This window comes from Eptesicus fuscus, chromosome 5 (assembly GCF_027574615.1).
Source record: "Eptesicus fuscus isolate TK198812 chromosome 5, DD_ASM_mEF_20220401, whole genome shotgun sequence".
Lineage (NCBI taxonomy): Eukaryota > Metazoa > Chordata > Mammalia > Chiroptera > Vespertilionidae > Eptesicus > Eptesicus fuscus.
The window spans coordinates 1995419-2009003 of record NC_072477.1 but is presented as its reverse complement, the minus strand read 5'-3'; the positions used below and the strand labels follow the sequence as shown (position 1 = coordinate 2009003).

The 13585-nt window shown below is 57.9% G+C and overlaps 1 protein-coding gene across 1 annotated transcript in view; it reads left to right on the top strand.

Moving 5' to 3' along the window:
• TECPR2 (tectonin beta-propeller repeat containing 2) overlaps positions 1–13585 on the top strand; it is a 71763-nt gene that overhangs the window by 39191 nt on the left and 18987 nt on the right. The window contains exons 12-16 of the mRNA XM_054715725.1: positions 2223–2403; positions 3500–3641; positions 6764–7004; positions 7639–7728; positions 9379–9612. Coding sequence (XP_054571700.1) covers positions 2223–2403; positions 3500–3641; positions 6764–7004; positions 7639–7728; positions 9379–9612 — 888 coding nt within the window. The remainder of the gene's footprint in view (positions 1–2222; positions 2404–3499; positions 3642–6763; positions 7005–7638; positions 7729–9378; positions 9613–13585) is intronic.

The window sequence follows — 13585 nt, the reverse complement described above, 5'->3', positions numbered from 1 at the left end:
TATTCGATCATCCGCACACCAGGTGGCTGAGCCTGGTGGGTGTCAGCGGCTTTTAAAGGACTTTTGGGGGATTTTTCTGGGCGGAGACTTCTTTATGCATACCCGGAGGGGAGAGAATGGAATGTGGTCACCGCAAGTGAAAATGGTCTTTAGCAAAGGGACTGTCCATAGTGAACCGACTAGAAAAGCCAGTTCTGCGGGGAAGGGTATCAACTGCTCCATCAAACCTAACATTCCAGCCTTTTTGTTTTATGGAATAGGGACGAAGGTCATGTCTTCTGTAATTGCTTCCTGCTGAGTCTGGACTTGGCGATCACAGGGGGTTGGACTTTGCTGCTTTTCTGGGCCTGGAGCTGAAATACAACTCAGACCCTAGATGTTATTTTTAGGGGGGAAAGAGGAGGGGTCTCAGGTGCCTCACTAGTGATATGAAAGGGGAGAAAGGTTACCCTGGACATGAGGTTCTTGTTTTCCCAGTTTTGCCCCTTGCTGGGCATCCCCATGTTTTGTGTAGGTCCTGAGACAGGGTTTCAGAATAGGTAGAGAAGTGGCTCAGCCACCCGGTGTGCAGATGATCGAATAAATTCGTAATCCCTCACCACTCTGGCCTCGTGTGTTCCTCCTTCAGCGATCTAACAGTAGGGTGAGAAGTCCTGCAGGTGATCCCCACCTAGTTTGTGCAAGGAAGTACACCCCAAGGCCTGCGATTGAGCAAGATGTGTTTGTATGGCCTGTTGGGAGCACATTGAAGACCACAGAATATGGGATTTCAGTTCTGCCAGCTCCCCTGAAGGGCCTGCTGGCTCGCTGGGCAGAGGGTGCCAGGAGGCAGGACGAGAGCCCTGTGGGGAGTCAGGGGGCCTGGGGCTGGTGCTGTCCCAGCGATGGGCCGTGCTGTTCCCCCAGGACACCCAGGGTTTTCATGTTAACATTGAGCCCCTTCGTTGGAGCTGCTCTGAGAGGGTGGCTGGAGGCCTCATGCTGCCGACCCTCTGCTCACTGAGGGGCACAGCTGTCCACAGGGAAGGGCATCTCTGAGCTGGCTGCTCTTGCCTGGGCCCCATTGTTTGGAGTCTGGCTGCTCTCTTGGCTCTGGGTGTTACCCGTCCAAAGTCCGTGTGCCTGATGCTTCGAAAGGCCAAAACTCAGAGTGTCGGAATCTGGGAGAGGAAAGGTTTCTTTATGGAGAAGTCCTAACCTAGAAGAGGGCAGGCTTTGTGGTGCCGCAGATCCCTCTTAAGAAAATGGAGCTCAGGCTGCTTTTACGTCAGGGGAGGGGGAGTCGGGGGGGGGCAGAGGTGGTTGGGGACTGAGGACATCTGGGCGCCAGCAGGGGTCCGAGGAAGATGGTGCTAGGTGAGGTGAGCCTGGTCATGAGGCTCCTGCAAGTCTTTGATAAGTAATCATTAATTTTGTACAGACTTCACTTTCCTCCTCGGGAGAGGCACTCTCTGGTAAGGAGAATTCCTCTGATGATTGGCCTAGAGGCCGTGGGAACGAAGCAGGCTGACAAGATGGCGCCAGAGGCTAGCATCCCGCTCTGGTCCGGCTTCCGCTTCTTTCTTCTTTCGGGACACCCTGGGTACCAGCTCTGAGTTGTTACTCCTGGGTTTTCCAAGGGCGTCTGAAAATGTTCTATTTAAGCACAATTTATCCATTGTATGTAGATAAGACCTATTTTCCCTTTTGTATTGAACTTACTGGGGTGACATTGGTTAATAAAATTGTATAGGTTTCGGGTACTATTCTATATTACATCATCTGTATATTATATTGTGTGTTCACCATCCAGAATCAAAAGTCTCCTTCCATCACCATTTATCCCCCATTTACCCTCTTCTACCTCCCCCCATCTCCCTTCCCTCTGGTAACTGACTAGACCTTTTATTGTATTGTATTGTATTGTATTTCATTTATTTGTAATCCCCACCTGAGATTTTTTTGTTGATTTGAGAGAGAGAAACATCAGTGTGAGAGAGAAACCGATCGGTTGCCTCCCGTACATACCCCCCACCAGGGATTGAACCTGCAACCTTCCCGTGTATGGGATGATGCTCCAACCAACTGAGCCACCCAACCAGGGGCTGACTGGATCTTTTTAGAAAGCTCTTATCACAAAGGAATATAGCAAACTATCAAAAAGGGAAAACAAGTACACAGAATAACAGTGAGGTGTGACACCTGATTGTGTGTTTGGGGCTTCCTGTCCATCTCCCTGGCAGGCCTCAGCGTGGATCGCCCCTGTGCCAGAGCCATCAAGGTCGACTGCCCATACCCACTGTCCCAGGTGACGGCCCGGAACAGCGTGGTGTGGGCGCTGACGGAGCAGAGAGCCCTCCTGTACCGGGAGGGCGTGAGCAGCTTCTGTCCTGAAGGCGAGCAGTGGAAGTGTGACATCGTCAGGTACCGCTCCTGCTTGTCCCGCCTCTGGTCCTTGTCAGCAGGGCGCCCCTCAGGAGTCCTGGGGAGCCTTCCCGGGGAAGAGCTGGTTCCCTGAGGGTTTCCATGGTAATGGTGTTCTCTGCGGTTGTCAGAACCGGTTTGAGCAGCCTGACCTTGGAGACACTGTCCACCTCTGAGGGCGCTGCATGTTGGGTCAGAGCTCAGCGTTTTCAGTGCTGCTGCCTCCTGTGCAGCCCCGAGCCTCACCCGCCACCCGTCTCTCAGGACCGTCTCTCTTCAGAACTGCCCGGTGTCGGGTTTCTCTTAAAGAATCTCGGATGCTGTAGAGCCAAATAGTTTTCTTTATTATCCTCCTAGTCAATTGAAATTGACCTCTGAATTATAGTTTATTTGGTTACATTATGCCATTCAAAATTTTAATTACAGAATTACTATCAAATCATTTTGCTAATGTAAAATTATTAATAGCCCTTAGAAAATGAGATTAGGATATTGGTTTGCAGTTAGCAACCCACGAAACTTGAGCAAGTACCCATTGTAGCCAGAGCTGCTGGGCAGGGTGTGCGAAGACCTGAGCCTGCCCTGCCCCAGGGAGCTCCCCGGGGGAGAGTAAACTGACCCAGGGAGCGGAGCAAGCACTGGGCGCCCGGGTCCACCTGTGGAGGCCGAGGGCACCGTGCAGAGTGGAGCCCAGCTGAGCCTGGAGGCTGGTGAGGGTGGCACCAGCTGCCCAGAGAGAGCGGCGTCTGCCCAGCTGCAGCTGCCCGGCACAGCCCGGCACACAGTGGAGGGGGACAGGGAGGTTGAGGCGCCTTGGGGGCCTGAATTCCTGCTGGGCCTCTGCTCACTGTTTTCTTAGGTTACTTTCTTCCAAGAGCTTTCCTGCCATTCTGGGTCTTCGTATGCCTTTCAGAAGCTCCGGTGCATTTGAACCATTGATGTTGCACAGTAACTTAACTCAGCGCAGCTTCCTTCCTGGGATCTTGTGGGTGGGGTGTCTTCTCCCAGGCCGACCCCCAGGACGCCCTCTGCTGGCACGCCTAGACCCCCTGCGGCTTGGCCTGGACGCTGACTCCCCTGTCCCCCTCCGTTTCAGTGAACGGCAGGCCTTGGAACCTGTGTGTGTGACGCTCGGAGACCAGCAGACGCTGTGGGCGCTGGACATCCGCGGGACCCTGTGGTTCAGAACCGGCATTGTTCCCAAGAAGCCCCAAGGGGAGGACGACCACTGGTGGCAAGTGGGTGTTCCGGTCGGCCCGGGGTCTCCCTGGGGTGGGGCTGCCCCCCCTTACAGCCCCTCTCTCTTCCCTAAAGAGACGGGGGGGGGGGGCGGGGATTAAATAACCGTACTCAGTTCTACTGAGTCAGACTGCTGGATCCCAGCACAGTGGAAGCACCAAGCCCTCCCGCCCAGGAGGTGCCTCGTGCTCCGAGCGCAGGCTGTTTGTGCAGGTGTGCTTAGGGTCTGCGTCACGTTAACAAACCCGTGGCGTCCATCGGAGGTGGGTGACGATGTTTAATCCTGACAGACGCGCCCAGACAAGAGATAGACAGTGGGTTTGGAAAACCCAGCCCACGATTCCAGTCTCTCTCTGCTTGTTTGGAAGTCCTCTGAGCAGGGGAGTCCCCGCTGGCGCCGAAAGGGAGGGCTTTGGGAAAGGGGGGTGTCAGCAGCCACCTCTTGTGACTTGGTGCCCGCCAGGGTGGCTGGAGTGTCTGCCCCCGGGTGCGGGGTCTCCCGGGGCGGGGAAGGCCACGCTGCCCTCGGCGGCTGTGAAACACACGGCGTGTTCAGCGTGGTCTCCGCCGCCACAGCTGTCACCGTCGCCTCAGACTCGCCTTGTTGCTCCCGGGTCCCTGAGGTGAGACTGGGAAAGGCAGGTGTGCTTGCTCTTGGATGAACGTGTGTATGTGACATACGTCTCTAATTTACATGCCAGGTGCCACTCGAGAGTTACACAGAGGACTTTAAAACACCTTCTCGGTACTCATCACCGTCATACTCGTCACACACACACACACACACACTCTCTCTCACACACACACACACACGCTCCCCTGCATGTGCGTGCTAACGTCTGTCTTTAAGGAGCCAAGAGAAGAGCGGATACGTTGTGTCGTGATGCTCGGAGCAGACTTTAGAGAGATTTAGGCAGCAGCCCAGAGTCCCTGGTGGCCTAGTGGCTAGGATAAGGCGGCATCTGAAGAGCGGTTCTGTGCAGCGTGAGAGCAGCCTGTTTGGCTGCTGCACTTCATGTACATCGCGTCCTGCTCACCAGCAGGTCCTGGTGCTGGGGCTGCGTCTGTTCCAGGCCTGGTGCGGCCTTGGCGAGGCGCACACACCGGGAAGCGCGGGCTCCCTGCGTGGTCCCAGCGTGTGCGGGCCCCGCGTTCTGAGGGCTCCGGGGGAGAACGGGGCCCCGCGTTCTGAGGGCTCCGGGGGAGAACGGGGCCCCGCGTTCTGAGGGCTCCGGGGGAGAACGGGCCCCGCGTTCTGAGGGCTCCGGGGGAGAACGGGCCCCGCGTTCTGAGGGCTCCGGGGGAGAAGGGGGCCCCGTGTTCTGAGGGCTCCGGGGGAGAACGGGCCCCGCGTTCTGAGGGCTCCGGGGTAGAACGAGGCCCACATTCTGAGGGCTCCGGGGGAGAACGGGCCCCGCGTTCTGAGGGCTCCGGGGTAGAACGAGGCCCACATTCTGAGGGCTCCGGGGGAGAACGAGGCCCACATTCTGAGGGCTCCGGGGGAGAACGGGCCCCGCGTTCTGAGGGCTCCGGGGTAGAACGAGGCCCACATTCTGAGGGCTCCGGGGTAGAACGAGGCCCACGTTCTGAGGGCTCCGGGGGAGAACGGGCCCCGCGTTCTGAGGGCTCCGGGGGAGAACGGGCCCCGCGTTCTGAGGGCTCCGGGGGAGAACGGGGCCCCGCGTTCTGAGGGCTCCGGGGGAGAACGGGCCCCGCGTTCTGAGGGCTCCGGGGGAGAACGGGGCCCCGCGTTCTGAGGGCTCCGGGGGAGAACGGGGCCCCGTGTTCTGAGGGCTCCGGGGGAGAACGGGCCCCGCATTCTGAGGGCTCCGGGGGAGAACGGGGCCCCGTGTTCTGAGGGCTCCGGGGGAGAACGGGCCCCGCATTCTGAGGGCTCCGGGGGAGAACGGGCCCCGCGTTCTGAGGGCTCCGGGGGAGAACGAGGCCCCATGTTCTGAGGGCTCCGGGGGAGAACGGGCCCCGCGTTCTGAGGGCTCCGGGGGAGAACGGGCCCCGCGTTCTGAGGGCTCCGGGGGAGAACGGGCCCGGGGCCCGACGTGGTGAAGCCTCCGCTTCTCCTTCAGTGGGGGCAGCAGCTCACACTGACCAGGGGCAGTGTTTGCACCCAGTGCTGATTTTCACAGGGATTTCCGTTTCGTTTCTGTGTTTGTACATTGAGGTCCCTTTCACTCAACACTTCATTGTGCGAGACGTGGGCATGTCCCCGGCACGAGGCTATCCTAGGAACGGGCAGTGACGCCCCGTGGAAAGCCCAGCAGGGCAGATACGTGCGGGAAAGTGTTTTAGGAATGGCAGGAGGGGTCTCCTCAGGAGGCGCCGGAAAAGCACCTTTCAGGTCACGTGAGAGAAGCAAGGGCCCAGCATCTGAGCCAGGTGCTGCCTACAGCCCAAGATGGGGGGTGGGGCTTTAGGCTGTTGGCCTGGCATAAGGACTAACCGTCCTGGTTTAGATAATAAATTATTACTTATAATGCCTCTTTACGGCTTATTATTGTACGAGAGCGGGCCTAAGCTGACAGACAGACACACACACACACACCCCCCACCCAGAGGTCCTTAGCACTGCTGCGGAGGTGAAAGAGACTTCCGCCACTGCTGCTGCGCTCACCAGCTGTGAGCCCAGCTTCCCAGCTTCTGGCCGAGTGGCGCTCCCCTGTGGGAGCACACTGACCACCAGGGGGCAGCTCTTGCTTTGAGCATCTGCCTCCTGATGGTCAGTGAGCATCATAGTGACCAGTAGTTCCACCATTTGGTCAGTTTGCATATTGGCCCTTTATTATATAGGATAGTCTAAGTATTGTACATGCTGTCCATGAGAAATACCTGGATTTAAAAACAAATGATTCTCACTAACTAGAACAAAAGTCTTGGAGGTGTACGGGGTGATGTTCAGTCACAGGCTTGTAACAGACCCACGTGATAGAAGAGTGTATAAAAGGTGACATGTCCACCCCTCTAATCCAACCCCCCGGGGTCATGACAGCAGTTGGGTGGTGTCCGGCTAGGCTTTCCTCAGTCCTCACTAACACGCATGCGCACGTGGGCCAGAGCCTCCCTCTCGGCAGGGAGATCGCCCTGACAGCGTCTGCCGTCCCTGCAGGTGAGCATCACAGACTACGTGGTGTTCGACCAGTGCAGCTTATTCCAGACCATCGTGCACGCCACGCACTCGGTGGCTACAGCGGCCCAAGTGCCCGTGGAGAAGGTGGCCGATAAGCTGCGCATGGCGTTTTGGTCTCAGCAGCTTCAGTGCCAGCCCAGCCTGCTGGGGGTGAACAACAGCGGCGTCTGGATCTCCTCGGGCAAGAATGAGCTCCACGTCGCCAAGGGCAGCCTCATCGGTGGGTGAATTGCTTCGACTTGCACGCGGCTTGATAGGCAGCTTCGGTCCAAGGAAGGGGCAGCGTTTAAAGGAAAGCTGAGCGCGACCTGAGGGGGGGACGTGGGCCAGAGGAGGAGGGTTGGGACGGCGGCGTTCTTCGTGCTTGTCCGTTTCCCTTCTTCATCTGTCGTTGCTGCCACTTGGACCCCAGTGTCTGGTGGCGATCAGTCTCCCCCGGGAACCTATTATGATAGAAAGCAAATGGAGCTCCGTTTTACGTTAATAATTTCACATTTAAATGAAAAAGCTCACCCAGACCTGCAGAGCCTAGGAAGAGAGAATAGTCCGTTTCCTGGAGGAAGACTATCACGCTGTTGAAAACGCCGGGCTCTAGCCAGACTGTAATGCGGTGTCAGCCCACACGCACCCATCCTTTCTGTAAATGCACCCCTGCTTTGCGGGCAAGACGGTGGCTCGGCTTGCCGGTGTCCACAGAGGGACAGGGGCCGGCTCTCGAGTGCTGCTCAGCCCTCCGAGTAAGGACAGGCTGGAACCAGCCGTGAGCGGCCAGGGCCTGCTGTGGTCTAGAACCACGTTCTGGGGTGTGTGCATTTCTTCGTTCTTTAACACCTGCTCCTGTTCCTTCTTCCTAGGCACTTACTGGAACAACGTTGTTCCCCGCGGGACAGCGTCTGCAACCAAATGGGCCTTCGTGCTGGCCTCCCCTGCGCCCACAAAGGAAGGTTGGTGGAGAGGAGAGCACAGGGCAGGCGTGGCCGTGGCACAGTTAAAGCCATCGTCTGCATGTGGCTTTGTTGGGGTGGGGGCGTGGCTGAGTGGACCTCAGAGACAAGGTGGGGTCATGTCACAGGCCAGTGGTCCTTGAGGGCTGAGCCGAGGGCCCCTGGGGCTGGGCCCACCTGACCAGGGGAGAGGGATCCAGAGCAGTGAAGCTGAGTGAGTCTGATGACAGCACGTCCGGAGGGGAACATACAGTGTAGCCGCCGGGGCTGGCAGCGGTGACTTCCAGCCATCTCCCCGGGCCATGGCAGGAGCCAGGGGGCACCCGGCTTCTTGGGCACCTTCCCGTTTCCTCTTGTGAATTCCGAAACCCCCAGCAGCCACTTCCTGCCTGGTTTACAGTCGGGACCCTGCAGGGCAGGCCTGCTCTCTGGTCACAAGTCAGCCCCTTCCGGCATCGGGCTGGCAGCCAGGAGCGGCAGCGTAGGGGCCTGGGCACTCCGGTGACCCCTCTGGGAAGCCGCCTCCCAGGACGGCACGGGGGTCGTGCAGTCTGTGGTTCAGGGGAAGCAGTCGGTTCATTGAAGCTTCAGCACCACTAGGAAGTGGGTAACGTGGTCAGAGCAGTAACATGCCTTCTCCCCAGTCGCTCTGACCACAGTGCTGAAAGCGGTAAGCTCTGAGACCTCGGCTAGCTCCGAGTTGGCAGCAAAACCTGCCCTGGTCCGCCGAGACCTGCGGCCAGGCCCCGTCACGCTGGCCATGGCTCCGTCACACTGGCCATGGCTCCGTCACGCTGGCCATGGCTGTGCACGCTACTGACATATGCGCTGCAGCCGTGTTACTGCTCACCGGGGGTGCTGCTGGGCTGGGACCTAACATAGGCCAAGGTATTGCCCTAGGATAGTGGTCGGCAAACTCATTAGTCCACAGAGCCAAATACCAACAGGACAACGATTGAAATTTCTTTTGAGAGCCAAATTTTTTAAACTTAAACTTCTCCTAACGCCACTTCTTCAAAACAGACTCGCCCAGGCCGTGGTATTTTGTGGAAGAGCCACACTCAAGGGGCCAAAGAGCCCCATGTGGCTCGCGAGCCGCAGTTTGCCGACCACGGCCCTAGGAGGTCTTCAAAACCAAAGAAATCTTGAATTCCAAAACATACTGGCCACAGCTTTTAGATGGCATTTTACATAACACATTGTGCCCAAGGTTTTAACTCCCCTGAGGGTTCTGTGCCTTTTAAGCTGAATCTTCTGCACCTAAGGATCTGAACACGGTGGAGGGACGGGAAGGGAAGGCTTTCCAGCTTCCGCACAGGCCCAGCCCCGGCCCCCTGCAGAGCAGGCCAGCCCCTGGGTTCTGTGCTTCTGAGGCCCTCTGACCCCACGGCCTCCAGAGCGCGGAGGGAACACACCAAGGGTTCATCATAGCATGTCCCGGGTCAGAGCCACTAGGCCAACTCCGTAGCCTTCCTACCATCCCTAAGCCCTGCTTTCTTCCACTTCTTCAAAGTATCTCGGGCGTGTCTCTTGCTCAGTCATGGTGTGCCCTCCGACGCTGCCTTAAAGCGCATGGAGCTTCTGTCACACGGTGGCAAGGGAGCGAGGGAGCGGCCCTTTCGTCAGTGACTCCCCCTGAACTCTCCGCAGGCAGCGCCTTGTGGCTGTGCCAGGGCAGCAAGGACCTGTGCAGCGTGGGCGCCCAGCACGCGCAGTCCCGCCCGTCCACCGTGCAGCTGCCTCCCGACACCGAGATGAGGGCCTACGCCGCCTGCCAGGACGCTCTGTGGGCACTGGACAGCCTGGGCCAGGTGTTCATCAGGACGCTGTCCGCCAGCTGCCCCACCGGCCTGCACTGGACCCGGCTGGACCTCGCCCAGCTAGGTATGCCGTCTCGTGCGCTGTGCCTGCGCTGTGAGGGCCTCTGGCTTCCACTTGTGGGAATTCTTGTGACACTTTGTAAGTTGCTGGGTTTCAGGAGGCTGATGAGCTACTCCTGCAGATTAATGGGCTTCTTGGTTTTGTAGGAGCGTCACTTCCCACCTGGGTTTGGGGGTTCTCAGAACTTGGGAGGAGCGGGCTCAGAGGAAGTTGCCCACAAAGAGCTGCTTCAAGTAATCCCGTTGGCGCCATTGCCTCTGCCAGTCTGTCTGCATATGGCACGCTGCTTCGTGCTTTACAGTCTGGAAAATGGCGTGTCCTCCGCCAGGATCAGCGACCCGCTGACTGTCTCCTCCCAGCAGAGACTAGCTGCTCAGCCAGCGAGGCTCGGTGCTCAGGCAGACGGAGACTCTGCTGCTCCCGCTGCTCTCCCAGGCTCCTCGGGGTGCAGGGCGGGCCACACGGCAGGTGCCGTTGATAAATCATTCATTCTGTTCTAAGAAACAAGGTGATAGGATGAGCCCAAACATTAGGTTATTCGGGCAAATTCTTGATTGAACGGCAGCTTAGGTGTGGCTGCTCTGAGGCGGAGGGTGTGCCAGGGGCTCCAGAGGGTCCAGATGGGCCTGGAAATGCTCTGCCGTGCGGTTTCCTGGTCAGCTGGCAGCCAGCGTTGTGTGTGCAGCATTGACGTTGGCGGGTTCGGCCACACGTCCCCCACACAAAGGAGGGAGAGCAGGCAGGGCCGCATCTCCTGGTGACGGGCCGCTCACCACCCCTCAGGCAGGGCTCGGCCCAGGTGGCTCCACGGTGCCGTGCGGAGATCCTCATCTGGTGTCCAGCAAGGCCCCACGTCCAGCTCAGCTGCGGCAGCAGGCGGGCCTCCCCCGACCAGCCCGCTCTGTCCAGAGCTACCATTGCCCAGGGTCATTTTTGTGTGTGTGTTTGTTAATCCTCACCCGAGGGATATTTTTTTCCTTGACGTTTAGAGAGAGAGACACAGATGTGAGAGACACATCGATTGGTTGCCTCCCGTAGGAGCCTGACCAGGGCCAGGATTGAACCTGCAACCCAGGTGCGTGTCCTCACGCTGTCTTTTGAACCTAATCCCAGCACAGGGCCACCGTTCCGCTTTTGAGAGCATTTGCCAGCCGCTGTTCCTGATGGCCGTGGCCCGCCTGCCTGCCCCAGCCGTCTCCACAGCCCAGCCAGACTGTGGGAGATGCCGAGGTTCCTCGTGGAGGCGCTAAGGCCAGGCGCGGTTTGTGTCCTGCCACCCTGAGAGCTTGGTGCAGAGGGAGTGGGCACTGTGCCTGCTCCACCCACCGCACCGGCTCTGCCGGGGCCTCCAGGCTCTCGGCTCCAGCCCACAGCCCTGCCTCCCTTCACGTCAGCCGGTCCTCCCGGCGCAGCTGGCGGGCTGGAGCAGGGCAGGTCTTGGAGGTGCCTTTGGGCTTCACTGGGGTGGTGGCCATTCTTTCTGGGGAGAAAGAGCTTCGGGGATGGAGTCTCCATTTGAGGGGGGAGCTGCATCCGAGTCGGGATGTGCTTGGCCGTCTGGACGTGCAGGCAGTGGGCACTTGCTGCCGGTACGGTGCAGGCGCAGAGGACGGAGCCGCCGACCTCCTGCCTGCAAACTCATCGTTGACAAACCCGTGCCAGGATGCAGCCGAGCCTGGCGTCAGTCACACAGCAGGTGGCAGGAGGCCAGGCTGAGGAGCGGGACTCACAGCAGAGGCAGTGCTGGCCGCGCCCAGAGCTGGGCCTGGCAAGCTGCTGGCTTCCCTTTAAACCCAGCTCCTCACCTTCCTAAGGGGAACAGCAGCGCCCACCGCGGAGAGATGGAGCATCCCGTGGACATGGGAGCGGCCTCAGAGATGGGTTGGCCCCTGCTCTCAGTCCTGGCCTCTCTGTCCTAGTGTCCCGACCTTGAGAACATTAAAATGGAAGCCTGTCTTCCCGGTGCTGACCACATGAGCTGGGCTACCGCATGCCGGTGTTGACCTTGGGCTGTGCAGGTCATTGCAGTCTGGAATGCCACTGGTCTTCCCCGCGTGCACACAGAAGCTGCAGTTTTAAGGAACACGGTTCCTGCCTTTAATTTCTTCTTGAAGACGTAGCATCCCTCCTTTGCCCCTGTGCTAACTACCAAGTCAATTGCTGCCATGAAGGGAATTCTTAAGTTAAATGTTTAGCTATTGAGCCCAGTTGTAACAACAGCATGGACTTGGCAGTTTATTACCACCTTAGTTTTTGGAAGCAAATTGGCATCCTTTGGTGGATGTTTAAGATGCCCTGGCACAGTTTAAGATGTGTGCACAGTCAGGACGTTTAAGATGTGTGCACAGTCAGGACGTTTAAGATGTGTGCACAGTCAGGACGTTTAAGATGTGTGCACAGTCAGGACGTTTAAGATGTGCACAGTCAGGATGTTTAAGATGTGTGCACAGTCAGGACGTTTAAGATGTGTGCACAGTCAGGATGTTTAAGATGTGTGCACGGTCAGGACGTTTAAGATGTGTGCACGGTCAGAACGTTTAAGATGTGTGCACAGTCAGGATGTTTAAGATGTGTGCACAGTCAGGATGTTTAAGATGTGCACAGTCAGGACGTTTAAGATGTGTGCACAGTCAGGACGTTTAAGATGTGTGCACGGTCAGGACGTTTAAGATGTGTGCACAGTCAGGACGTTTAAGATGTGTGCACGGTCAGGACGTTTAAGATGTGTGCACAGTCAGGACGTTTAAGATGTGCACAGTCAGGATGTTTAAGATGTGTGCACAGTCAGGATGTTTAAGATGTGTGCACGGTCAGGACGTTTAAGATGTGTGCACAGTCAGGACGTTTAAGATGTGTGCACAGTCAGGACGTTTAAGATGTGTGCACAGTCAGGACGTTTAAGATGTGCACAGTCAGGACGTTTAAGATGTGCACAGTCAGGACGTTTAAGATGTGCACAGTCAGGACGTTTAAGATGTGCACAGTCAGGACGTTTAAGATGTGCGCACGGTCAGGACGTTTAAGATGTGCACAGTCAGGACGTTTAAGATGTGTGCACAGTCAGGACGTTTAAGATGTGCGCACAGTCAGGACGTTTAAGATGTGCGCACAGTCAGGACGTTTAAGATGTGTGCACAGTCAGGACGTTTAAGATGTGCGCGCGGCCAGGACGTTTAAGATGTGCGCGCGGCCAGGACGTTTAAGATGTGCGCGCGGCCAGGACGTTTAAGATGTGTGCACGGTCAGGACGTTTAAGATGTGCACAGTCAGGCATGGGGTCAGCAGTGATGCGGTTTGCGATGACAGCTCATGGGTCTCGGCGTGGGTTGGGGCAGGGCCCGGTGTCAGTCATGCCTTCGGAAATGTGTGCAGAAAAGCGTGCCGCCCGATGCAGTAGAACGCCAAGCAGGTGCCACGTTATGTTCCGGGAAGAAGTCTGACCTGTTGAATGACGTGATTAAAACTTGGTTAATGGGAGAGGAAGACCCGAACGTGGCAGGAAAAGTGCGTGTGTCGGTTGGGCTGTGGAGTGACAAGCCCAGTGTCAGCGGCTTCACAGTGAGCCCGCTGCTCTCCCGCCCGCGTGGCTGTCAGCCTCGCTCTGTCAGGGCCGTTGTGCCCCGGGGGGAGCACTGGTCCCCTGGTGCTCTGCGGCCCGGCCCCTCGGGCACTGCAGCTGGAGGGCCCTGGGTTCGGTCCAGGAGGAACAATCACATGTGCTCACAGCCCGCTGGCCAGATGGGCCCGCTTAACTCTTGGGACTGGGAGCATGGAGTGTGCGGGAGGGCAGGGTGTCTGCACCGGCCCCTCCCCCTCTGTGGACGGACACGACAGGAGCGGGAGAGCGGAGTGAGGCAGGACGGCAGGAGCCCCGTGGGCCGTTCTCTGCTTTGCCCTGCTCTTCAGTCCAGAATCCGCTGGTTTATGCCGTTTAGGTTCCAGCAGCTTCTGTATTTGTTCTAAAAGAACGTGCCCC